This window comes from Abrus precatorius, unplaced genomic scaffold (assembly GCF_003935025.1).
Source record: "Abrus precatorius isolate BTA unplaced genomic scaffold, Abrus_2018 Scaffold9, whole genome shotgun sequence".
In the NCBI taxonomy this organism is placed as follows: Eukaryota; Viridiplantae; Streptophyta; class Magnoliopsida; order Fabales; family Fabaceae; genus Abrus; species Abrus precatorius.
The window spans coordinates 14998628-15024694 of record NW_020874439.1 but is presented as its reverse complement, the minus strand read 5'-3'; the positions used below and the strand labels follow the sequence as shown (position 1 = coordinate 15024694).

Below are 26067 nucleotides of genomic sequence, written 5' to 3'. Positions count from 1 at the left end.
AAGAAAAAGTATAATATTGATAAGTAAACTTATTTTATTTCATTATTCACTTAAAAACAGTAAAAAAAATACTTTATCTTTTACAAAATATTAAAAAAATATACAAAAGATAAAACATAGTATCATACATAATTTCTTAACTAGGAGTACTTATCTTACAACACAAATATTATTGTACGAGTTTTTACAGACTCAAATAAAAAAAATATTATTCAAACACTGCCTCTTTAGGCAAACAAATATTTCTTGAGTATTATCTCTCAACCTTTTAAAGCTAACATATTATTTATATAAAAGAAAATTTCAAAAACATAAAAAGTTGATAGATAATTTAACTTGTTGCACATGTTTATGCTTTTCTCTCTTGCTTTTTACTTGGAAGTGTCTTCAATTTATAATAAATCTATGTAAAGTTTATATTATACACCACTAAATATCTACACATCCTTATTTAAAACAACTTTTATATTCACAAGATCTTTTAAATCTATTTTATTGTTTTATGAAATACTTTATATTAGTCAAGTTGATCTTATCAATTGAGACTCCTACGAGGAAGGTAAGCAATAAATGTGAACCTTTTTTAGTTTGAAATATAGCAAATGAAAGATAGGAGAAACAAAGTTGATGTATATATTAATAAGTTTATTAGGTGAGAATATTGGAAGAAGTTTCGAAGGTATATAACTTTTCATAATCTAACTTAAGGTATTTTAATTTATTAAGAAATTATGGAAATAAATAAGGAACGGAAGAACTAAGATCAATAAAAATTGAAATATTTTGTTGTTTAACGAAAGAAAATTGATTTTTTTTAAAGATGACATGCCAAGAGCTACTTATTCACTAAGTCATGTATTATTGTTTGAGTATTCTAAATCTATCAATATTCAATAATTATGCATTAATAATAATTTTTTTAAAATTATATCCCTAATGATCATGTACAACATATAATGTGAAAAATATTGTGTACCCTCACCCCGAGCTACCCTTTTTATCTGTTCGTGCTCCTCATATAAGATTACTTACTAGGCTTACAGCTGATTAAGAAAGGGGTTAGTTGCTAGCTACATTGATAATTTAAAAATAATATTGATCTTATAAAATTTTAAATTTAATTTTTTCCATATTTGTTAAATTAGCAATGGTTTAATTGTCTATCACATAATTAACTTAGATAACAACAAAGTTGATAAGATCTTTGTAGCAATTAAAGTAGTAAAAGAAACATAAATTTATTTAAAAAAAAAGAAATCAAATTAATGTTTGCAACAAAAGATTTAACTATGACTTTAGTTATTCAAAATAATAATCACACTCAAAATGGAGATTTCACCCAAGGCCACCTTAAAGCTCAAACAACTAAGCGAAGGGCTTTAGGCTTAAAAAAAATAGTATTAGTATACTTTTAAAAATTAAAATTATTTAAAAAATAGTTTTAAATCAAAATAGTCTAAGTGATTGTTAATATTTTATTGATATTACAAATAACATTTAATGAGTAGTAATTCTTTTCCAATAAATAATAATATCTTTTATTTTATTTTATTTTAAAAAAATAGTTGAATAACAAAAGAAACTAAATAATTTTTTATCTCATATTTTATTCTTACGTCTGTCTTCTTCCTTTTTCTCTGACTACTTTCTACTCTTTCAGTTCTTCTTGAATCTCGCTTTAATATGATATTTAATTTTAGTGCCATTAATCAATACTTAATTATTTTTTCTCATATCTTAACATTGTGTCATTGTGTGTTTCTATTTGGAGGGTGGAGGAAGCTACTTTATTGTTGGTGCTTGCATTTGATTTATTCCTTTTGAGTATGTTTGTCTAAAGTAAAATTGTAAAGGCCAAAAATTAAAAAATTATCATTTATCGATGCATTTTGTTGGCATGTTCTTTAATTGGAAGATTGATCTCAAAATAACTTTATTTTTTATTTTATTATTTTATAAATCTCAAAATAATTTGTGCAAGTTAAAGAAAAAGTATTGGAATTTGAAAATTAAATATAAATATTTACCAAAGGACATAAAGAGACTTCAAGATTACGATCAAGTTAATTTTTGTGATAATCAGGTTTTATTATTTTAACTTAGTCTTATTTTATATACTTATTTCAATACTTTATATATTATTATTTTTAATTTCACATAAAATATATAAATATGTCAACTAGAAAATATGACAAAATCATTCAAAACTTAAAAAACAGAGAAGAGTTGAGACTTTAATTGAATCACAAAAAAGAACTACAGATAAATTTATAAAAACAAACAAGAAAAATAAATTAAAAAATACAGTTGAGTGCTCTCTTAATGAACAAGATAATAATATAAAAAAATAATTAGTGAAAAAGATAATTCTCATTCTCAAACTCATGATAATGGGGAGCAAATTGAAAGACTGATAATTTTACTTCTAAAAATGTATATGATCCTATTCAATAGACAAATATTAATACAAATTTGAGAGACTTATTTGTAGAAAAATGTCCTATTAAAGTTACTAGTATAGATTTTTCAAAGCACAAATATTCTAGACACTTTTTTTCATCAAATTACATTTAAAAATTGCCTAATGGAGAGAAACATTAAAGAAGATGACTAATTTATTTTGTAGAGTTGGATAGTCTTTTTGTTTTTATTTTAATTTATTTATTTATGTTTGTACAACAAGTAAACTACATAACAAAGGTAGTGAAAATTGGAGAAATCCTAGTGCTAAGTTGAAGAGTCATGAAATAACTACTGAACATATTACTAACATGAATGCATAGATTGATTTAAAAATGAGATAATAATAATAATAATAATAATAATAATAATAATAATAATAATAATAATAGAAATAAAGAACATTGGAGAAAAGTATTATTAAAAATTATTGTAGTTATTAAAACTATTGGTAAAAATAGCTAAGTCTTCCATGGAAGAAATGAAAAGCTTTATTAGGAAGGTAATGGAAATTTTTTCAATCTAATTAAAATGATTGTAAAATTTGATCTAATTGTGCAAGAATATATTTGTCAAATTAAAAATAATGTAATTTATAATTATTACCTTGGGCATAATATATAAAATGAGTTGATAAATTTGTTAGTAGGTGAAATCAAAACAAAGTTATAACATAAAATTATAGATGTAAAATATCATTCGATCATACTTTACTATACTTCAGATATAAGTCATGAAGAACAAATGTCTTTTATATTCCCGTATGTGGATATTTCATCAACTATAATATAAGTTAATGAGTATATTTTAAATTTTTTAAAACTAGATGATATAAGTGAAAAAAGTCTTTTTGATACTATTATAAATGAATTAAAAATTGTTGAACTTGATATTAATAATTACATGGGACAAGGATATGATAATGAGTCTAATCTGAAAGGAAAATATTAAGGTGTACAAAAAAGACTTCTAGATATTAATCATAAATCACTTTATACTCCATGTAGTTTCTATAGTCTAAACTTAGTACTTTGTGATATGACTAATTCTTGTCGTAAAGCTACATCTTTTTTTGGTGTATTACAATGTATATATACGTTATTTTCTTCTCCTACAAAAAGGTAGAAAATTTTACAAGATCATATACATAGGTTAACTCTTAAATCGTTGTATAAATACGTTGGAAAAGTCGTACGGAAAGTATGAAATTTATAAGACTTCAAACTTCACAAATATAAGAGATATTTTATTAAAATTGATTGAAGTTAGTGATGATTCTAAAATAAAAAGTGAAGTTGATTGTTCAACGATTTATGAGCTTGAAAATTTTGAATTTTTGTTAAAAATGTTAACGATTTCAACATCAGTTATTTGGTTTAAAAGAAATTTTTAAAATTAAAATTAATAAAAATTTATTTAAGATCAATATTATCTTAACAAAGATTAAATGAATTGACCTATATTGTCTGTTAAAAAAGACATGTTAAGTGAAATTAAGTATGATAATTTTATAAATAATTTTGTATCATAAAAAGTTTAAAAAATAAATTTTAAATCAAACTATAATAATTTTAATAAATTATTTTATTAATAAAAAAAGGTCTTATTCTTAAGTTTGTTTTAAGCTTAGAAATCTTAAGCTACCCTAATTACATCAAACATACTTGAAAAGATGATGTTGAGATAAATAGTAGATCTTTAAAATGTTCATATAATAACTCAAAAGAAATATCAATGATAGATTTAAGATGACTCTTTAACTATGTTAGAAATCATGCACATGATAATGACGACTCTAATGTATATACTAATAGACTATTGAGTCTCCTAAATAGGGAAGAGAAAATAATAGATCCAAAAATAAAAAATGAAAAAAATTAAATAAGGATGAAAATAATTTAAGTTGAATCTAAAAAAGGTGGCTAGCTCCGGACATACTTGAATTATGTGTCTAAGTAAAATTCTAAACAATCACTTTATCATAAAACAACATGATCTATTTAACAAAGTCATATTTTTAGTTATGCATCATTTATATAATTATGCATGATTCTACTTCCAAAAAAACATCAAAATGAGCACAAGAATGGTCATGTGACCATTCATATACTTCATCTTCAAGACATGCATTATCATGCATGATTGTGCAACTTTTTGACAATCATACATAAATTGGCATCATATTATATTTATTTCAGAATGTGTGCTCATGTTTTTTTTTTATATAATCTTCATGTCCTTACTATTCTTTAAACTTTGTTATGCTCTAAATTTTTAACAACTTATTATTTCTAAAAATTAATTTTAATTCTTTTATTATTATATTCCTCCGCTACTAATTTTGCATTTAAGCAATGAATTAAGAATCGAAATAGATTAATTATTTATCATATAAAATTCTCTTAAAAGCTTAATAAATAAACAAGAACAATTAAAGGTTTACTATTTAGTGATAATTTAAAAAAACAATATCAATAATTATAAAATAATTTTTTTATAAAATTGACGTAAGTATTATTTTTTCACTTAACTATAGCACATTTTCTTTAAATTAAATTTTTTTATTTATATAGTTGTCATTTTTAATTTGATTACACAAAAATATTCATAACACTTTAAATTAAATTTTCTTACCTAAATAACATCATACTCAAATATTACATATTCGTCCACGTTTTCAAACCTTTAAATTTCCAATGTTAATATTTGCATTTTTATTGTAAACTTTATTTTATGATTATTAAATTATGATAAATTCCTACACCATTTCTTTAAATTATAATAATTAATTACTTTAAAGAAAACTTTATAAAACTTTATTTAATAATAAAAATACATTGAAAAAAATTAATTTTAATATGTTGTCAATATAAAAGCTTTTACATTATCAACCAATTAAGTTAGCTAATATGACTTTTACATTAATTATCACAGAACTGAAAGATTTGGCTTATATAATAATATATAATTGAATGATAATGTAAAAAATTATGGCATTGTCAATAAATTTTAATTAAGTTTATGGTGATATAAAAAATAATAATTAAGATTAATTTTAAAATAATTAAATTAAAAATGAAGTTTAAAGTAATTTATAATTAGTTAAATTTACACAAGTAATATATTAAATTAAACTCTTATTTTAATTCTTAATTTTAGAAAATAAATTTAAGTCAGCCCTATTCACAGGATAATAAAAAATGTTGAAAACAATGAAATATAACATTATTTAAAATTATGAATTACACTAAAGTTTTATGAAATCAACAATAATAATAAAAAATGCTTATAATTTATCAATGCAAGATTTACTCATTAAATTAATAAGAGAAAGACAAATTTGAACTTGTGAACCCATTTTTCTATTATTATTTATCAAGAGAAGAGTAATTATGGACTGAGTTGCGCCACATTCGCCTAGAATTTGACTAATTATATTCAGTAAGCTAAAATAATTAATATAAATGACTAGAATTTTAAAAATATTGTTCATAACTTTATTTTTTATAATTTTTCATAATTTTTTTATGTTGAACTTGTTGTTTAGGTTTTAAAAAAATAAATTATAAAATAAAAATGATTTAGAATAGAATCCTAGTCTCTTTTTAAAAGAGCCTTCTGATGTAAAATATACGTGTATTTAGTGAAATTTTTATTTTTGTAGGGAGAATTATTGTCTCTTTGGACTGTTATAATGCTCAAGTTCTGGCCACAAAACTCGTGTTTGTTTCATTTAAATAGTTTAACTATTTTATTTTAGAATAAATATACATATAATTTGATACTTAAAAAAAATAAAATTTTGTATTCTATAATTACATATAACATACATCAAAATAATAAAAAATTAATGCAATTTTAAAATATTTCTTTTATTGGATAGTGTTAATTTTTCAATTAAATATAAAAATTAATATATATTAATAATTATAAATTCATGATATAAGATTCTTAAAAATAAATTTTAAATTTTAAAAAGATAAAAAACAAAGACAATTTATAAAAATATAAAAATTTATATAAAACAACAGAAAAAAGTTAAGTAACACGTAACAAACTTTGAGAGAGAGCAGCCGATAGATTCTCATATAGAAGTTATTGATTTCAAATCATTCAATATAATAATATATATACATAAATTAATTGAAATTATTATGATATACATTTATTATTAAAATTTAGGAAAAATAATCTTTTTAACTTTAAACAGAAAAAAAGAAAAAAAAAACGGAACTCTCGTTAGAATCAGCTACAACACTAAACTCCAAATGCCGAAGTCAATGCAGATGCGTACCACATAGAAATTCTGGTAAATAAAGCAAAACAAATTAAATATTAAAAATAAAAATAAAAATCCTGTGCATGCCTTTAAAAGCCCTGGTGACTTGCACAGAGCATCACACCCGCTGGTTTGGTTCATTGATATCAGTTCTCCCTCACAACAAACAAAGAGAAGAGAAGCAATGGAACTTTTGCAAAATGGCCATAAACCCTTATTCAGCATCAAACCCTCCCCAGAGTTGCCCTTGCCCTTGCCCTTGCCCTTGCCCCTCTCCAATGGCAACGGGTTAACTCACCTCAACTCGCCCACTGAAACTCAGTATTCGGGAAACATAGATCCTTCTCGGGTCTTCGTCACCAAGGTTAAGCGTCTAATTGTCAAGGTACTGCTTCTCACACCCTACTCTTTAAACCTTAAGAATGGTTTATTTTACTTTTCTATACTGTATTTCTTTGTTCTCATTTTCTCTTAATAAATATCGTTTCGTGATAAAAAATATTCATGTATTTTCTAAATTTAAAACCGAAATAATTAATGTTTACACGTTGAAAAAACTAAAATAGATTTTTATTTGTTAATTTTAATTTTTAAAATCGAAGTTAAGTGATTATAATAATGATAAAATTTTACTTATATACTTTCAATGAAAATTTTGTTATTCTTAAATTTAACTTAATAATTGAAATGAAATTAGGGAAATTCTTTAAATTTTGTTGATTTTTATTTTATTCTTAAATTAAAAATGGGATCTTTTATACTAGTATTCAAAAAATTGCTAAAAATGTATTAATAATATTTCGTAATTATATTTATTAAAACGAAAGATTTAGTTCTTATTTAATTTGAAGGCAAGTAAAACTGATTTAAAACTATCAAATATAATATAAACACAAATATAAATTAATCTAAATTATATATTTTTATTAAAATGTTATTTTAATTATAAAGTCCTAGAAATAGAGTTTTAACTTTTTAAGCTGGAAGTGCTACTCTCTATCTCAAAACGAAGGCGATTTTGCTTTTATCAGAATGGCCGGTTTCTCTGGCAATCACAATCGCCGTCATTTTTCTCCGCATCGCAGTGGCAAAAAGTAGACGCGTGTTGTTAATTTGTTTTACGTGTTTTTATAAACAACTTCTAAATTTATTTCTGAATTTTTTTTTATGAACATGACAATTTTTTTAAACTTAAAAAAAAATTAATTTTTAATAGTTAACAATTTAAAATTTTGTTGCAGTAATTCTCTTGTTCTGTGCTTATGCAGTAAAATGATTGATATTTATAACTTTTAATGCATTTTATTATTAAGAAATAATGTGTTTTATTATTAAAGTTTTCAAAGATATTTTACTTAGATTTTATTTATGAATTATTATAACATTTTTAGTTTCGTTTTACTGCCCCAAAAGCAAAAGTTTTGGCTGCTCTCATTTTTTAAGATTATTTTAAAAATCTTCATACGTTTACTCATGCATTGCTTCATAATTACGTTTTTTTACACTTATAATTTCATCTCATACTCTAAATATTACGTAATATATTTAAAAAAAGTAGGCAACTAGCATTTTTTTAGAACAAACAATTTTATCTCTCATTTTCAAAGTCCTTTCTCAAGTTCTTAAATTATTAAAAGATTATTCACGCTAATTATTTTTTGGAATTAATCTGATTAACTTAAAATAATTTTAAGATCAAAAAGATTTTCTAAGAATATATATTAATTTAAAGTATGAAAAAGTTTAAAAAATAAAAAAATATTTATTTTATTTTATTTGTTGATCTTTGTGCTACTGAATACGTTTCTCAACTTATGGTCACTTATAAGATTTAAATAATTTATTTATGATGTTATAGTTTTAAACTTGGTTGTGTCAAACTCATCGCCTGTCTTATAGCCAAAAACAAACACTAAAAAAAAAAACCCATCGCCTGTCTCTGTCGTTTATACAATTTTCTTTTGCGGCTAACTTATAGTAAAAAATACGTGGTCCAGAGCAAATAAAGAAAAAGTGTAGTCGCGTCTTATTCAATTTTTTCATTGAAAATTTGAAATAAAGAGAACAATTTTATTTATTTATTTCCCTTTTTATTGAAATATAAGTAATTTATTTTTAAAAAGGCTATCTTACATATTTTTATATATTTTATTATTTATTATTTAAAAATTACTAATATTTTTTAAGTTAATTTATTTGAGGTAATTGACTTGATTTTATTAAAAAATATTAAAGAGTGTATTTAAGATAGTGTACTATTATTTTTTCTCTTTTAAAAATGTAAATTTTGCACCCAATAATGAAGTAAAGTTTTTTTTAATCGTTTTGTTGCAATTTGATCACGTTTAAGCGTGAGACTTGAAATTTTTCAGCAGCTCACTTTTATTATTATATTTAAATTTGATTTTACTTTATCATCAAATAAAACAATAATTTTCAAATATTATTTTATAACAAATTATTTCAACATTTATTTTTGATATTATTTTAAATATTCTCAAAGTTAAACCACACATACGCGTAAGAATTATTATTATTATTATTATGATGGTATGAAATATTTTTTTCATTGAAAAAAAAAAAAGATAAGGGGGGCCCTGAGCCCTGACTTACGCTCTTATAGAGCCGGGTGGAGCTAAATGTATTTGGCTGGTACAAAACTATTCAGGAAAAATCTTATTCTGTGAACGTTCATTGTTGAGGGATCTCTGATATATTTCAGGATTAATTGCATACAATTTCTTGTAAATTATGCTTCTGTACTAATCCTTTTAAGTTGGACTTCAATTAATTTCAATATCTCATTAGATCCTTGGTCCATTTGATCAACACGATAAAAAATAAATAGCTAGAGAAAAATAATAAAGTAAGATATAAATATTATCTTTTCTATGTTTATTTTCTTCTTAAAAATAAATTTTTAAATTTTTTTTGAAATATATTTCCCTAAATCTGACTAATTTAATTTTTTTTTATATGGAATTGTATGATTGGTTTCATCGTTTATAGCGCCAAACTAATTCTTTTTATGGATTATTAAAGTCTCTGGTGTTTTTAAATACTCAAACTTTTTATATCACAAAAATATAAATAAATTCAATGGTATATTTAATCTGAGAAAATTAAGTAATATAAAAAAATAATTTTTTTAAAAATATTATCGTTAAAGAAAATTTTTAAAACCATTTTTGTTTAAAAGCTTTTTTTATAGTTAGTACATAAAAAGGTGAATATATTCTTGATTCAAATAATTTTATTTTCTAAAGTATTGTTTAGATTCTTCTTTAAGAAGATAGTGAAGGGGAAGAGAGAAATTAGTAATCACTAATTTTGTTTTAAAAATTAATTAAATATAAGGACCACGTAACTTATTTTACTTACTTTTTCAGTTTTGGAAATTTATATTATTTTTTTATTATTTTAGTTTTTACAAGAGAAAAATCAAACAAACATACATAGTGATTCATGTAATAGTATTTATCATTTATATTTTTATTTGTTAGATTAAATATTTAATATACTCTAAAGTTTAGTTTTTAAAGTAAGAATTTTTTAAACAATTATAAAAAATGAAAATAATTTTTTTAAAATATTAATTTTAAAAAATATTTATGTTTTTTTATTTTTTTCAAAAGATAAAAAAAAATATTATTTACATATTAAATGGTCTGTTACTTTTTTCATCTAATATTAAATATCTAATGAAGGTGGAGATTTATCCGTGTTTTTGGTACCCTCGGAAGTCCTTTATTTGCTTCTCTTTCCATCCAAATTCTAAAAGCCTAAGAATATTCATATAAAAGAAAAGAAAAATAAAAATAAAAAATCCAGGATATCGGGAACTTGGTCGAATTGAAAACCATTCAATGACAAGAGAATCCGTGATTTGTAGGGCCCACAAAGCCAAGTCTTACAGGTGGCATAACCGCCGCGTCTCTCAAGTCTGTTACCTATATATTATCCTTTTCTTCGAGTCGTCTCGGGGTTTTAACCTTTTACGCAGTCGCTCGTTAACTCACTCACTCCCCGAGTCAGATAACTCGTTCGTCTCCACTCGGTCCTATTCGTTTTCATTGCATTGACTCCATGGATCCCAATCGAGCTTTCGTCAAGTGTGTCAAGCGTGTTGTTGTCAAGGTCCCACTTTATTATTATTATTTTCAATAAAATATGTTATTATGAGTACTATTCTTAAGATCATGCATTCTCTTATGTTGGATATAGGATGGTCTTAATTAATATTATGAAAACCATGATACAAAGATGTAATGTATTTTCTAGCTGAAAAATTGGGTTCGATTTTTATTTTTTATACTTTGATGACTTTTGAATGTGTATCAATTGGAATGTATAGATCATTTTTTTTTTTTTGCTGGCATTGTATTTTCTGAAGCAGTGTAAAGATAGAAAAGGGAAATAAAGATATTTATTTATCTAGATGAGATTTTACATGATATATTAAGCTGTAATTAATTTACCTGGATTTTTAATTTGTTTTGCTTTAACTTTTGATTTACCATTACGTGTTCGCTTTTTTTAGTACAAAATTTACTTGTTTTGTACTATGGTCTCATTGATTATATAGTATTTTTCTTATGCTGAGTAATATGATCTTTTTTACCCTCAATTCCTAGTCTAATTCTGCAATTAATACACTTGTTTGTTGGATCATCTGTATCGAAGGTTGGAACAGCTGTTGTTACTCGAAGTGATGGAAGATTAGCACTGGGCAGAATTGGAGCTCTCTGTGAGCAGGTAGGTGTATATATATATATATATAACAAATGATTTCAGCACAAGAATAGTAAGCTATTTTCAAAAAAAAATTTCAGGATTTTATATCTTTGATATTCCTTTATATCATAATGTATTTGTGTATGTAACTAAAAGCTGTGTTTTCATTGAAATTATTTCAGCTTAAAGAACTTAGCAGTCAAGGGTATGAAGTCATTTTGGTGACCTCAGGTGCTGTTGGTCTTGGCAAGCAAAGACTTAGATATCGAAAATTGGCCAATAGCAGGTTCTTATAATTTATCTTTATGCTATGATAATTGTATAATTTTTCCTATGACATGAATCCAATTTCTAACTAATAATGGTTTCATACTGTCATTATTTCAACTTATAAAAATTGATAAAAGCTTCACCTGTAGCCTGTAGGTGATTCTTAAATACCTAGCATGCTTCTCTTTGGAACAATTAGGTGACATATAAAACAATTAGGTGATATATAAAAAAAAATCTATCTTAAACAGAACTGAAAGTACTTAATTGTTTTATATCCTACTCCTAGCATGCTTCTCTTTGGAACTTAGTCCCAATTGTGTAATTAGGATTGGACCCATGTAGGAATTGGAGGAGTTAATGTAAATTTGTTCATTTTCTATTAATTTGCGGTTGAATTTAGGGTGAGAGTGATGATACTAAAAGAAATTGTTTATTTGTGATGCAGCTTTTCTGATCTTCAAAAGCCACAGGGTGAGCTTGATGGAAAAGCATGTGCAGCTGTTGGGCAAAGTAGTCTCATGGCTCTCTATGATACCATGTTCAGTCAGGTTGACAAAATACTAAGTTGTTTATTCAATATCATCCCAATGCAATATATGATTTCTTTTCCTTAATTAATACACTGGAAAGTGATGTTTTTTCCTCCATAACAACGCTGATATGAGATTTTCCTGGTGCAGCTTGATGTTACTTCTTCCCAACTTCTAGTGAATGATGGGTTTTTCAGGGATGCTGGCTTCAGAAAACAACTTTCAGACACAGTGAACTCATTGTTAGATTTAAGGGTTATTCCCATTTTCAATGAAAATGATGCTGTTAGTACTAGGAAGGCACCATACGAGGTATCCTAATTTTTTTCCATTATTTTATTTGACTTATCTCCATAATGTTTATTTTCAATACGTTTGAGTTTTCTTTTGATAAATATCTTCCCTTAGTTTGTTGTGACCTGTGATAGTATGGTCAAAATGCCTTAGTCAGAACCCTGTTACATCAACAACACTTTAGTTTGATTTTATTGGCTTTCTGATATGTACACTAACAAAAACGAAACAAGCCATGTCCCACTAGGTGGGTTTGGCTACATGGTCGGTGGCTTTGTAATATCTAATAAGTGATTATCTTAAATTGTAAGCACTGCGTGCAGGATTCTTCTGGTATTTTCTGGGACAATGACAGTTTGGCGGGTCTATTGGCCCTTGAACTTAAGGCTGACCTCCTTGTTTTATTGAGTGATGTTGAGGGCCTTTATAGTGGTCCTCCAAGTGACCCAAACTCCAAGTTGATCCATACATATATAAAAGAGAAACATCAAGAGGAAATTACTTTTGGAGACAAGTCAAGATTGGGAAGAGGGGGTATGACTGCGAAAGTTAATGCTGCTGTTTGTGCTGCTTGTGCTGGTATCCCGGTTATTATAACTAGGTACCTAAAATTTTTGTTCTGTGATTTTACTCATAGAAAATTCATGCACTGAAGATAACTATTTTTTTGTTTCACTTTTATACCATACTAAAATTGTTTTAATTAATTCACTTTTGGGTTGACCATTTGGGGAGTGACCTACTCATGCTGAATTTGTAAAATAATGGACAGCATCTAGAAAGAATGGAATGCATGAGATTCTCTCATGAACGGATTTACAAATGATTTTTTTGGTCTTGAAAGTGCATCTATGGTTGTGTTCCCCCCTTTTAATACAACATTTAGTTTCTGGTTATCATTTGAGTTGACATGCAAATGTAGATATTCCATTAAGTCATATAGACTATAGAGTGCATCTGATGGTTTTCATCAATTTGAATAAGTATAATGCTTGTTTCTATTATGCTATCTATAGTGGCTTGTGGTGCTTGTCATTCTAAGGGAATGAAAAAGAGAAAAAGAAATGAATTTTTTTTTCTTGCAACCATTGGTATTTTAAAGTATCTATTACCTTGAAAATAATTCAAGAGATGAAAAAGGGTTCTGATTTCTGTTGTGAGCAATAATTTGCATGTAGTGCTTAATTTCATGTATGCATTTGGATTTTGCACTTATTGACTTTGTATTGTATTTCAATCTCTGTTCAAGTGGCTATGCTACAAACAACATCTTACGTGTGCTTCAAGGGGAAAGAATAGGTACTGTATTTCATAAAGATGCTCATTTATGGACCAATATAAAGGAAGTGAGTGCACGTGAAATGGCAGTTGCAGCGCGTGAGAGTTCTAGACAACTTCAGGTAAATACCGTTACATGCTCAGTAAATTCCTAAATTTATATTCCAAAGATTAGCATATCATCAGATTAGTCTTTAAAGTTTTGTTACCAAATTAGTTCATTAAAGATAAAAAACGTTGCTACATATGTCCCTATGGCCCACTTAATTTGTGTCACAGAAAGGAAACGCTTGAGTTCAGTTTTGTATTTATATAGTGCTAATATGGTGATTAAAATCTTTCAAGGAATAATGTGGAGAAATACTAATCATTGAAGGACAAATGTAGGACTTACTCGTCACATATTTATGAGTGTTGTAGGTTTGAGTTGCTTCTATCAATATAAAATTTTTAGGTGGTGATTTACTTTCTATTATTATTAATTTTTGGTTATGCTCAATATGAACTGAAATAGGGTAGTCATTTGAATGTTGATGCTTTTGGTGTCAGGCCCTAAACTCTGAAGAAAGGAGGAAGATATTGCTTGCAGTAGCAGATGCGTTGGAGAAAAATGAAAGTATGATAAGGATTGAAAATGAGGTTGATGTTGCTGATGCTGAGACAGCTGGATATGAAAAATCTCTGATATCACGTTTGACCCTGAAACCTGAGAAGGCAAGAGTTTAATTTGTTGCATACTGTAGTTAAATATGGAAGGATGGCAAGCCCAAATTTCCATTCTTGTCTCTGTCTAACACCCATTTCTCAAGTTGCTAGCATGCTAAAGCTTTTCTGTGAGCATGTTTTTGTCTAATGCTTATCTTTACATTTTACAGATTGCTAGTCTTGCAAAGTCTGTGCGCATGCTGGCAGATATGGAAGAACCAGTTGGTCAGATTTTAAAAAGAACTGAGGTCAAGACTCCTTTTCTTTTATTCAAAGGAAATCTCTTTTTTTTTTTTTTCTTTGTCTTCATGAAAATCTTCTCTTATGAAAAAGAAAGAAAACTAAATTGCAAGTAACGTGTTAAGTTATTGATGTGATATTGAAATATTCAGTATTGTCCTCTTTTAACATATTTGAAGTATGTAATATGTTTATAGTATTTGGTAAAATTACAAATTCTAGAATGGATTTTGAAACTCATGTTTACTGATCTTGATCTAAGAAGTAAGAACAAAGTATAGTCTGTTACAGTGTTACTGCTTTGAAAAAAAACTATTACACTATATATCCTATTGTTGAACACTCTTTTTGACAGTTCTCATTCGCTGCTTTCCTTGTCCAGCTGGCAGATAAACTCATCCTGGATAAAATATCATGTCCTTTGGGTGTCCTCCTGGTTATATTTGAGTCTCGACCTGATGCCCTTGTTCAGGTTAATTCTAGATTCCTATTCCTTATATATTTTTGTTCAATAAACTGCATAGAAGAACAATACGAACTTGATTACAAATTATCCATTTAGTATCCTATCAGTTGACTGTCATTTCAATACATCCTATTGGTTTATGCAATATTTTGACTACTACTTATGAAATTGTTTGAATTTATCTAGTTGTTTTGGATATTGAATTATTGATCTTTAAGTTGCTTGGTTAAATGGATAAACAGATAGCTGCATTGGCAATTCGAAGTGGAAATGGTTTACTGCTTAAAGGTGGGAAGGAAGCCCGAAGATCAAACTTAGTCTTACACAAGGTTTATTTATTAATTTTAGTTGTGGTTGCTCTTTTATAAGATTAGTCAGGATATGAATTGACATTTGTTTCTTTTGTCATCATTTCAGTTATAAATATATTTATAACTTCCATATTTCTTTTTTATTGTAGGTCATTACTTCTGCAATGCCTGATACTGTGGGTGACAAACTTATTGGTCTTGTGACTTCAAGAGAAGAAATTCCAGACCTACTTAAGGTTAGATATCACAAGTCAAAATTCTATAATTATTTTTCTGTGATAATTGTCCACTAATTATGCGCTGTCACAGCTTGATGATGTGATAGATCTTGTGGTCCCTAGAGGTAGTAATAAGCTTGTTTCTCAAATCAAAGAATCAACAAAAATTCCTGTTCTTGGTCATGCTGGTAATGTTCTTCCATATTTATTTCCTATTTTGTAGTTAGAAACAAGGCTTTTTTTAAATTATTTCTGTTATGCAGATGGAATTTGTCATGTATATGTTGACAAGTCTGCAAATATTGATATGGCAAAGCAGATTATTAGGGATGCAAAGATTGATTATCCTGCAGCCTGCAATGCAATGGTAATTAGCATTTACCTCATTTTTGCAGTGCAGCGAGTAAAGCATGTTCATCTATATCCTCCTCTCCTTTTGGGTTTTATTGAATTGGTGTGCCTGATGTCAATGGAATTTATGGTCTCTTCTCATCAAAATATTTTGTTCTGGTATTCTTAGGAAGCTCTTCTTGTACACAAGGATCTGTCAAATAACGGTGGACTTAATGAGCTTGTCCTTGAACTCCAACGTGAAGGTTTGGCTTTACTTAAAAATGAATCTATAACAAAGAGTACTAATGTAAACTGAACTTCTTTGTTTTGTTTTTTGTTTTTTTTTCTATTTTTTTTAACAACCTCCTTTCTGAGATGAGAAGAATTTTGACATTAGTTTTATGATATTTATGTTCTCCATTTTCTCCCCCTGCCCCCAATTTATTGTTAGATCACGTAATGAAATTCTGTGTGCTGAAGTAGTTTTCAATTTCTTACTTTCCTTGAGAGATGAATCGGAAGTAAAATGTGCATTTTAAGGGAAGTAAAAATGACCCCAGTGTAGAGATTGGTATCAGTCTGGTGAATTATTGAAGTGATTATTTCAAAGAATAAAAAAAAAGATGTTTTATCTTGAGACATGATTTTCAATTAAAGAAAAGAAAAATCATGCGTACAATGCATATTGTGCACTTATTTAGTTATTAAGAGAAATAGAACTTATTTAGGTCCTTCATATAGCAAAAGGCGAGAAAAAAAATTGAACTACTTTCATTAAAGATAATCAAAGGTGATCAGTTTGATCTGTAGCTATATCATTTTGGAGTTCACCAAATTGAAATACAATTTCTTATGTATTAATTTAGTGTCATATTTACATCTAGTAAACTTTTTTTTCCTTAATGAAAGGTGCAAGCAATGTATAAATAGAGATAACATGGCTTGCAGGTGTTAAACTGTATGGTGGACCAAGGGCTAGTGCATTACTAAATATTGCTGAAACAAGCTCCTTTCATCATGAGTATAGTTCACTTGCTTGCACAATTGAAGTTGTAGAGGATGTATTTGCTGCCATTGACCACATAAATCGACATGGAAGGCATGTTTGGCTCCTCCAAAAGATTTTTATTTCTGTTATCTATATATCATTAACATTATTGTGTCTACAATTTTTCTTAATTGCTTTGCTGTTTCCTGCAGTGCTCATACTGAATGCATTGTTACAGAAGATTGTGATGTTGCAGAAACTTTCTTAAGTCGAGTTGACAGGTAAGTCCAGAGTTCTTTTTATTTTTGGCGGTAATCTTGTTTGATCCTCTGCTTCCAACAAATACTAGTGTAACATGATGATATGACAGTGGATTTCAGGTGTTTTTAATAATTTGTTTTCCCCAAACATGTAGTTTGATATCTTATTGTTAGGCTAGTGCATAATATTTAACCAATCTGCAAATATTTGTAGTAGTTACTTTCCTCAAGTTTTATCTTTATAATCTGATAAAATTGCAGTTATCCCATCTAGTTCTCATTGTAAAGGTGAAGAAGAAAAAAACATCTTGATGTTGACCGACCTACTTGTGGTTGGTTAGTTGTTGTTTCTACTTGTTAGATTTATCTTCGCATTGAGATTAGTAGTTTTCTACAACTCCGCAAACCAAGGGCTGATGCTCCTTATTCTTTTGGTAGTCTTGTATCACTGTCACACCCTACTTTGTGGAAAGGCTTTTGTTGTCATTGTGCTACTACTTACTTCCTATATCTCATCTTAAACTCTGGCATAAAGCGTTTAGGTGTCTGTAACTTAGTGACTGATATTGATATACTCTTTCAGCTCATATGGTTGATTAATCGTTTGGTTTTGTATTAGTTTTCCTTCTATGAATTATGTCATTCCATAACCCTACTTTACCATTCCCCCTAAAATCACTCCATAGATCTGAGTCTCTGAAATTTTTAAATTGCAAAGAATTATTGTCACACAGTCCATCTCCTTCTCTTTGCAGAAGATCTTTTGTCTTTCACCTATCTAGAACTACTTTAAATTGTTCTTTATTTTTGTCTCTCAACATACAGTGAAGATACCAACTACTACTTCTACCTTCGATCCTTCTTATGAGAAATAATGAGTATTTTCTTGGTCCTAATTATAACACACACACATCCATTTTCAGGTGCATTAATTGCTATAATTCCTTTTACACCCTTATTTTGTTGTGAGATTTGTACTAATGACACATTTACCCATTCTCCATTCAACCATTTAGCAATACGAGTAGGAACAAAATATAAATTTATAATTCATAACTGTTTTCATTGGTTCTGATGAATTGTTCATTTTCTTATAACGAGTGGACGTAGTATCTTTATTTAGACATAATACCATTTTCAACCTGAAATAGCATTCGTGCTTCAATGTTTTTGAGTTCATTAGTCCTTTTACTTCCTTTTGATTATGGAATATATTCATATTTGTCTCATGCACAAACAGTGCTGCTGTATTCCACAATGCAAGTACACGGTTTTGTGATGGAGCACGCTTTGGGCTTGGTGCAGAGGTAATGTATCGTATTGAAAGCCTATTGTTAATAGTTGCATAGAGATTTTATTTTCTCATCTTGTTCTTGGTTCTATTAATTGTTGAACAGGTTGGAATAAGTACAAGTCGAATTCATGCTCGAGGTCCTGTGGGAGTTGAAGGGTTGCTAACAAACAGATGGTATGGATTCTGCCCTAATCTCTAGGCTTCTTAATGAAGAAAATAGAATTTTATACTAAACAAATATGCAATCGTTGATATTTGTTATTTGGGTCTGTCTTTTGTGTTATATTATTTTTGCTTCAAGCCTTCAACAATATTGTTTGTGCACAATGTATTACTACATCATTCTTACATTAAACCAGATCCCTTTTTGAGTAATAAACCAAAGGAAAGGAAACTCACACTTCCCTCCCCTTCACTTCCCCTGAAATAAGGTGTAAGGAATGGTGTGATAAAATATGTGCAGGAAACATATTCCTACCTTCTTAATCATGCATACTTGTCTGGTATGGTATTATTTACTATAATTAGTATTTTCTTTTAATTTCTTACCATATGTTCTCCATATCCATGAAGTGTTTTTCCGGTAATGTTAGGCTTAAACTATTTCAAGACCATGTGTTCGCCCATTGTTAAATTTTGTGGATATAATGCAGGATATTGAGAGGGAATGGGCATGTGGTTGATGGTGATCGAGGGGTTAGTTACACTCACAAAGAACTGCCACTAAAAGCATAGCTTTGCATGCAGAACTTATTTCAAGCTCTAGCTAATATGCTCACCTCATCAAAGTGGCGTCTCTTTTCTGTTCTGTTTTAATATGCAGAAGTTGCTGAGATGCTGGCTTGTATAATTGTAACTAGTCCCTTTCCAGAACCTTTTTCTTACCTGGAGCAATTTCAAGGGGGAGGAAATAATCATATGAATGTTACTCTGTTTATATGCTCTTTGTTGCTCTTTTATAAAATATTCCGAGATTGTAAAACAGCAATGCTGTGACAGTTATATATTCACTACATCCTAGTGAACTGAATAATTTTAGGGAAGTTATTCTCCAGTTATTATTATAGAGAATCTAATTTGATTATGCGGAATTGATGTTAGTCACATGCTGATTATTCTCTTCAATTGATTAATTCTGATATATCAGTTTTATTGCACCTTGTTTATTTCCTTATTTGGGTTGAGTATGTCTATCAGTCAAACTGAATATTTGTTTTCTTTTTTTCTGTTTTAACTATTTCCTGTAATATTAGGATTACAGGTGTTTTATTTGTTCCTCTATTGAAATGGAATCTTTTATGTATAAGCAAACTTACCAAGGATTTGATTGTGCTACTTTTTTTTCTCTTTGGTATGAGTGCTACTTTTTTGTGTATGATTTAGTGTTATTTCTAGTATTTTGAGGCAAGGAAGCGTATAATTGGCAGTGTTAGGATATGAGTTGGACTCTTGCTAATAGCAAAGTCCTGGAAGTAATTATTTCGAAAAAGAGACTCTATTTAGATGGATGTAAATAAGAGACTCAAAATTGTTTTTACTCCATTCAGAGGACCAAACTACCATTCAGAGGACAAAACTACACGTGACATCAGTTGTTTCACAGAATGTCTTGTGAAGCTTCACAATCTTAAGTTCGTAAACTTAACGAGGCATATGTGTTCTAGAGTGAGAACCTCGAACCTTAACGGTCATTGCAAATAGTGGATCTTGATAGCCAAAACTGCCTAAATATCACAGAAAATTCTTTTTGTAGGCATTTAAAATCAGGTACATCAACATGACTTAAAGGAATCAATTTGTGGCCTAGAATACTATAAGCCTTATTTAATAAGCCTTCAAGAAAGAAACAAGCGGCAATACAGTGTGTGTAATTGTAATTGACAAAACAAAATATACAAAAATAGTTCCATTTTATCCCGAAAAGCAGAATACGAAATGCCTTAAAACCAATGGATAATCTGTCTACATTAAAGATGTTAATCTTCGTTTCTCTATTGAAGCTTTTCGTCACATTCCCTATTCTCCTTCCACATAATCTATCTTCAAAGTATTACCTATTTTTTGACCACAGGAAATGAAGATCACAAACATACATAGAAATATATTCAGATAATTTGTTTAGGTAACTCTTCCAGCTTTTGTTTGATCAATGATGCATCGAAAATGAGAAATACAGATGAAGTGATTGAGTTAGCAATCATAAATGCGAGTCAGCGTATTCAATAGTACTGTTGTTGGACTCAAAGGCCAGTAATGGTAATTTTCACCACACAATGAACTCTTTGTTTTCATCAACTTGTGACACTTGCTGACATCATCCTGGATCAAGAGAAAGCCACTAATTATTTAGTGAAATATTTTATATCAATAAAAAAGCACAAATATAAATATAAATATAAATTATGACCTTCTGACTTTGGCTCAAGAGTCTCATAATATATGCATTGTAAGCATCTGATATTGGTGGAAATAACTGATCTAGAGTGCACCATAATGCAGAAATACCAACAATGCTTGGCCTGAATTCCAGCATTTTCTGATCTGCCACATGAAGTTTTGAGCATAAGTAAGCAAAATATTGATACTTCCTAGTTAAGAATAACAATCATGTGAAAGAAACATTCTTATGTATCATTATAATCGCGGAATATGACATCATTGCATATTTACCTATTATAGCTTGGACAAGCAGCTCAGTGACTCGTGAAATAAGCTTCTCATAAAGATGAGGTCCCAAGTTATCAACGTTATAAGCTACCATTTCAACAAAAGAATAACTTGTCACAGAGTTAAGGCGCCAACCCAGCGCCTTCAATATTATCACCTCCATTCTCAAAACTACGTTTGATTGGAATGAATAGTCCAAGCCCTCCATCTTCAACCATGAAGAAGGAAAAGCCACAAGACGTTATCAATAATACTCAGAAAATTAGCATGAATAATATAAATTAATCCGTGTGTATTTAAATTAGATTATTTTGTGCATTGTGTGAAAAGAAAACTTAAGAAGGCACTATTTTTTTGTTTGATAAATTTTTAAAAAGTTTATAATTTTTTTATAAAGGAAATGACTTCTTAGGATGAGTAAAATTTTGGAATTTATGACAAAAAAAATATATTTTATGTAGATTATTTTAAAATCACTTCTAACTTAGCATATTTAAAATAAAACTTACTTTGCATATAGAATTAATTAATTAATATTATATATATATAATTGATTATTAATTCAAATACACAATTAATATAACAATCACCTGAATTTCATGCAAGGAAAGTTGTGATATCTCGTTGAACTTTGTGGCAATTGATAAGCATGCAATAGAAAGCAATTCAAGCATCCAGTATTCCCAATCCTGGTATAAGCAATGCTTATTCTTAACTCTTTTTCTCAAACATATATACGCCTAGCTATATAGATGAACTGAGAATTGAGAAAATAACAAATATTGTAAACTGATCAATAGCCGGCTATCCTTACATTGAATTGACAAATGGACACAAAGCGATCAAGGTAATTAACAGCAAAAAAGATTGTCCCAAAATAAAGATTAAAGCGACTTCTACACTGCATACACATGAGAGAACGAAGGGTAAAATGGTTAATGCAATGAATTGTTAGTGTTGTAATTTTGCTCAATATAATTCGGAAAGAGAAAAGGACAAGGTAAGGACATATTTAGTTTAGCTTGGGAAATCATTTTAAAATTATTTTATGTTTACACAAATCAGTGAAAATAATTGTAATTATTTTTTTGGGTTTCTAAAAATTTGTATGGTTAAAACAAAATACTATTTTTAAAATTTTGAAATAATTTAACAAAACAAAGAAGCAGCAAAGCTTTTATGGTGTTAAAATTTTGAAATTCCAAGAAAAACTGACCTTGATAAACCATTGAATTACTCGAAACCTAGGAAAGATCAAATTGTTGGACTGCAAGTACTTAGTATAGTCAGATTCGGGCATGTAAAAGACCTCCTTCTCTAGACACACTGTAAAAGCCTGTTCAAACTCTTCATTTTCATGATTTTTGAGTGCAACAGACTCAACAACTTCACAAGTATTTTGAGACCTTGAAAGCCACACCTCATCACATAGCAAATTATCCATACATACATAAACCAATAGAATTGAAGCTAACAATTAAATAATGAAGAAGTTGCAGTTTACACAAAGAGAAGGGAAACATGTCAAACACTAAGAAGGGTTGTTATCATTGGAATCCAAATGAAGAAGATTGGTGACCAAGAAAGTGAAGCTACGTGACAGTATGAATGTTATTATTTATATGTACTTGATTGGAGAGCATGGTTGGGTAGTTGCGGTTGGTACACGCCACAAGGAAGTTAAAGAGAGAAAGTGGGAAATAAAAAGAAGGACACGTCCCATATGAAAAGGGGTAATTGCTATAGTGGGTTTTATGTTTGACCAACCTATGAGTGTGCGTGAATGCACGAGTAAGATGTTGTCCTTGTGCATGTCCCTATAAATGTTTCTCCATTTGTCTTTGTCACGCTTAGTATTCATATAAGGTAAATGAATTACTAGAGCAAGTGTAATTTTATTAATGATTCTGTTATTTAAACTATTCAAACTTGATTTAATTTTTTTTTTATTAAAAACAATGTTTTATGAATGTCATAATTTGTATAAGAATGATATGTTTTTCTTATACAAATTAAAGTATTATTGGTCATCTTTGTCTATAGGTGAATTTGAATATAGAGACCGTGAAGATGATTGAGCTAAAGCAAACTTTTGCTGAGATATCTGCTCTTATAATAAACATGTCTTTCTTGAGATGAATGAACTAACTCTATTTAAACATAGTTATATATTAAATTACTTATACGTTGATAAATGAACCAAATTATAATAAAATATTCACAAAATATAGAGTGACACCAATTGAACAAAATAATTTTGAGTAGGTTATTTTTAAAATATTTTTATTTTTGTCTAAAATAAATAATTAACATTTTATTTATAAATATGATATCAACCTCTATATATGATTGATAAATATTAATTCTTGAAGGAGTTTTTCGATTATTATTTTTGAACGAGAATGTTTTTAAAGACATTTTCAGATGAGAGCATTTTAAAGATTGGCTTTTAAGCTTTGCTAAGAGATACAAATCTTTTGTGCAGATTATAACGAAAGAATGTATAAGTAATGATGGTCGTCACTGTTTAAGTTTAATGTAGAAAAATTAACATTTCATTAATGGTTATAATTCATTAGTCAAAAATTTGGTCTTGAAATTTTAGTCCTATTTATTATTTTTGTCATTTTCTTCACCACGATGATTACTATTTTTTTCTATATTATATATTTATTGTTTTTACTTCAATATTAATTTAGTTTTGAATTTCTTATAATTTATTTTTTAATTTTTATTTTATATAATATATTTATTACTAATAAATATTATACTTTCTCCTTTTGAATTTATTAATTTTATTAAATTTAAAAATTTATATAACATATTTTTAATTAATTATTTAAAAAATTTATTTATTTATTTAATTTAATGATTGTTGTGCAGTGTATGTAAAAAATTGTTAGTTTTATTAATGGTTACTGTATATTTTTTAACAAATAATTAAATATATTTATTAAAAAATCTAATATTATTTACATAAGAATCAAACTTTAAAATAAAACAACGATTAAAATATATTAAATTTAATTAATAAATATTTAGATGATTGATTTTTTTATAAAATCATTAGTAACTAAAAAAATCTACTAATATATTTATATAAATAGATGATAAAAACATTAGAGAGGAAACTATTCAAGGAAATTCCATCTTTGTGACAAATTTTGTGCTAAATTATATTTGATATGAATAATTTTTTCTCAAAATTTTCTCTCTAAATATATAAATTTTTTAGGACAGAACATTACCTATCGAAGTCCCTCTTTAATATTATTCTTAAATTTTACCAAAAAAAAAATAGTGATGAATTAATTTTAAGAGGGATATTTGTATCTCAAATTTCGTCTCTAAATTTGATTTGCATGTTCAAATAGGGATTTTAAGAGGAAAAATTTAGAAAGAAAATATTCTCTCTGAACTTGTTGAAAACAATTAAAAAATATTTATTTAAAATTCGTCTCCACTCCTGAGAGAGATTTTAATTTCTCTCTCTAAATTTCGTTTCTAAAAGTAATTTTTTTTTTTAATAGCAGTGGTTAAGGATGAGATTCAAAATTTGAGTGCCTTTTCTAAATTTATATGATTATTATAAGTTAATGTTAGGTAGTTTTTTTTTAAAGTACTTAGATATTCTTGTTAAAAAAAATTGATAAAATCTTGTTTTCATTACCAAATTCAAATTGTTTGTATGTTTGACAAGTCATTGTGTTATTTAACATATTAGACTAATTTGTAAATTATTTAATGAAAACATAAATAGATTCATAAGCGAATTTAGATCACTTGACTTGAGATATGAGAATTAATTTGGACAATTAAAAAATTATAAAAATATATACAAGCAAGTAAAATTAAAAAAAACTAATATTGCACATAAACTTAAAATATAAAAATTAAAAGTGTAATTATGTTATGTATTTATTAATTAATTTATTAAATATTTATAATCACTAGTAAAAATAATTGTATTTACAACAAATTTTTAATATAAGTTATCTAAATAATTGACGTAGAAGGTGTTTTTACATAAGTTTAAATTGAATTAACGTAAAAAGTAAAAAAATTGAAAAATAGAGAAAATAATTAGAATTTCAGAAAAAGAATTTGTTAGACTCCTTATAAATATTTAGATTAGATAAATCTCAAAAAATTATATAAAATAAACATATAATTTGCATAAATCAATTTTTTGTGCTAAAAGTTATATTCATTTAAAATTTATAACTATAAAGACAAACAATTGCAGAACTTTTTATATTTAGATTGTTTTTGAGATCATATAAAAAATATAACTATAATAGCGAGAAATTGTAAATCTTTTTACATAAATTATTTTTAAAATTAATAAAAAAAGTGTTTTGTACATTAGTTATTTTTAGAATTGATGTAGAAATACTTTTTATATTGGTTATTTTTAAAATAGATGTAAAATTAATTTAAAATAGAACATTTTAAAGAATGCGTCAATGAAAATAAATTGAAGACAACATATAAATTCTTACTTACATTTTTAAACTTTTGTTAGGGTCTTTGTCATTGATGAACATAAACTCTTATTTACATTCTCAAATTTATGTTAGCTATGCCATTGATAAAAATAAAATCTTACGAGGTATATCAATAATTTTATCTTACTTCATTTTTTATTTTCTTTTTCTTTAATTCATTGGTATACGATATTAATGAATATTGTATATTTTTTTAATTTACAAATTAAACAAAGATTAAATTTTGAGT

General features: G+C 27.1%; 2 protein-coding genes across 5 annotated transcripts; one reads left to right on the top strand and one right to left on the bottom strand.

Annotated features, from left to right (window-relative positions):
• Positions 1 to 6845: 6845 nt before the first annotated feature.
• On the top strand, positions 6846 to 19817 carry LOC113851444 (delta-1-pyrroline-5-carboxylate synthase-like). Of its 4 annotated transcripts, none has more exons than XM_027481928.1 (20): positions 6846 to 7124; positions 11423 to 11494; positions 11656 to 11759; positions 12192 to 12294; positions 12427 to 12588; positions 12894 to 13171; positions 13820 to 13970; positions 14398 to 14562; positions 14724 to 14801; positions 15176 to 15265; positions 15502 to 15588; positions 15720 to 15806; positions 15880 to 15976; positions 16052 to 16155; positions 16309 to 16384; positions 17070 to 17220; positions 17322 to 17390; positions 18610 to 18676; positions 18767 to 18837; positions 19317 to 19817. In XM_027481928.1, exons 1-20 carry the CDS (start codon positions 6924 to 6926, stop codon positions 19396 to 19398), a joined length of 2295 nt encoding a protein of 764 aa, XP_027337729.1. In that variant the 5' UTR covers positions 6846 to 6923; the 3' UTR covers positions 19399 to 19817. The 4 variants fall into 4 exon arrangements, with proteins under 4 accessions (XP_027337729.1, XP_027337728.1, XP_027337730.1 ...); XM_027481927.1 differs by having other exon boundaries at positions 6866 to 7124; positions 12882 to 13171; positions 19317 to 19760; XM_027481929.1 differs by lacking the exon at positions 6846 to 7124 and adding an exon at positions 10695 to 10876 and having other exon boundaries at positions 12882 to 13171; positions 19317 to 19759.
• Positions 19818 to 20853: 1036 nt separating this feature from the next.
• On the bottom strand, positions 20854 to 22774 carry LOC113850876 (putative cyclin-D7-1). The gene is made up of 5 exons (XM_027481400.1): positions 22547 to 22774; positions 21921 to 22019; positions 21334 to 21538; positions 21071 to 21204; positions 20854 to 20982 (listed from the first exon to the last, which is right to left on the bottom strand). The coding sequence occupies exons 1-5, from the start codon at positions 22772 to 22774 to the stop codon at positions 20854 to 20856; spliced, it is 795 nt and encodes a 264-aa protein (XP_027337201.1).
• Positions 22775 to 26067: the final 3293 nt, after the last annotated feature.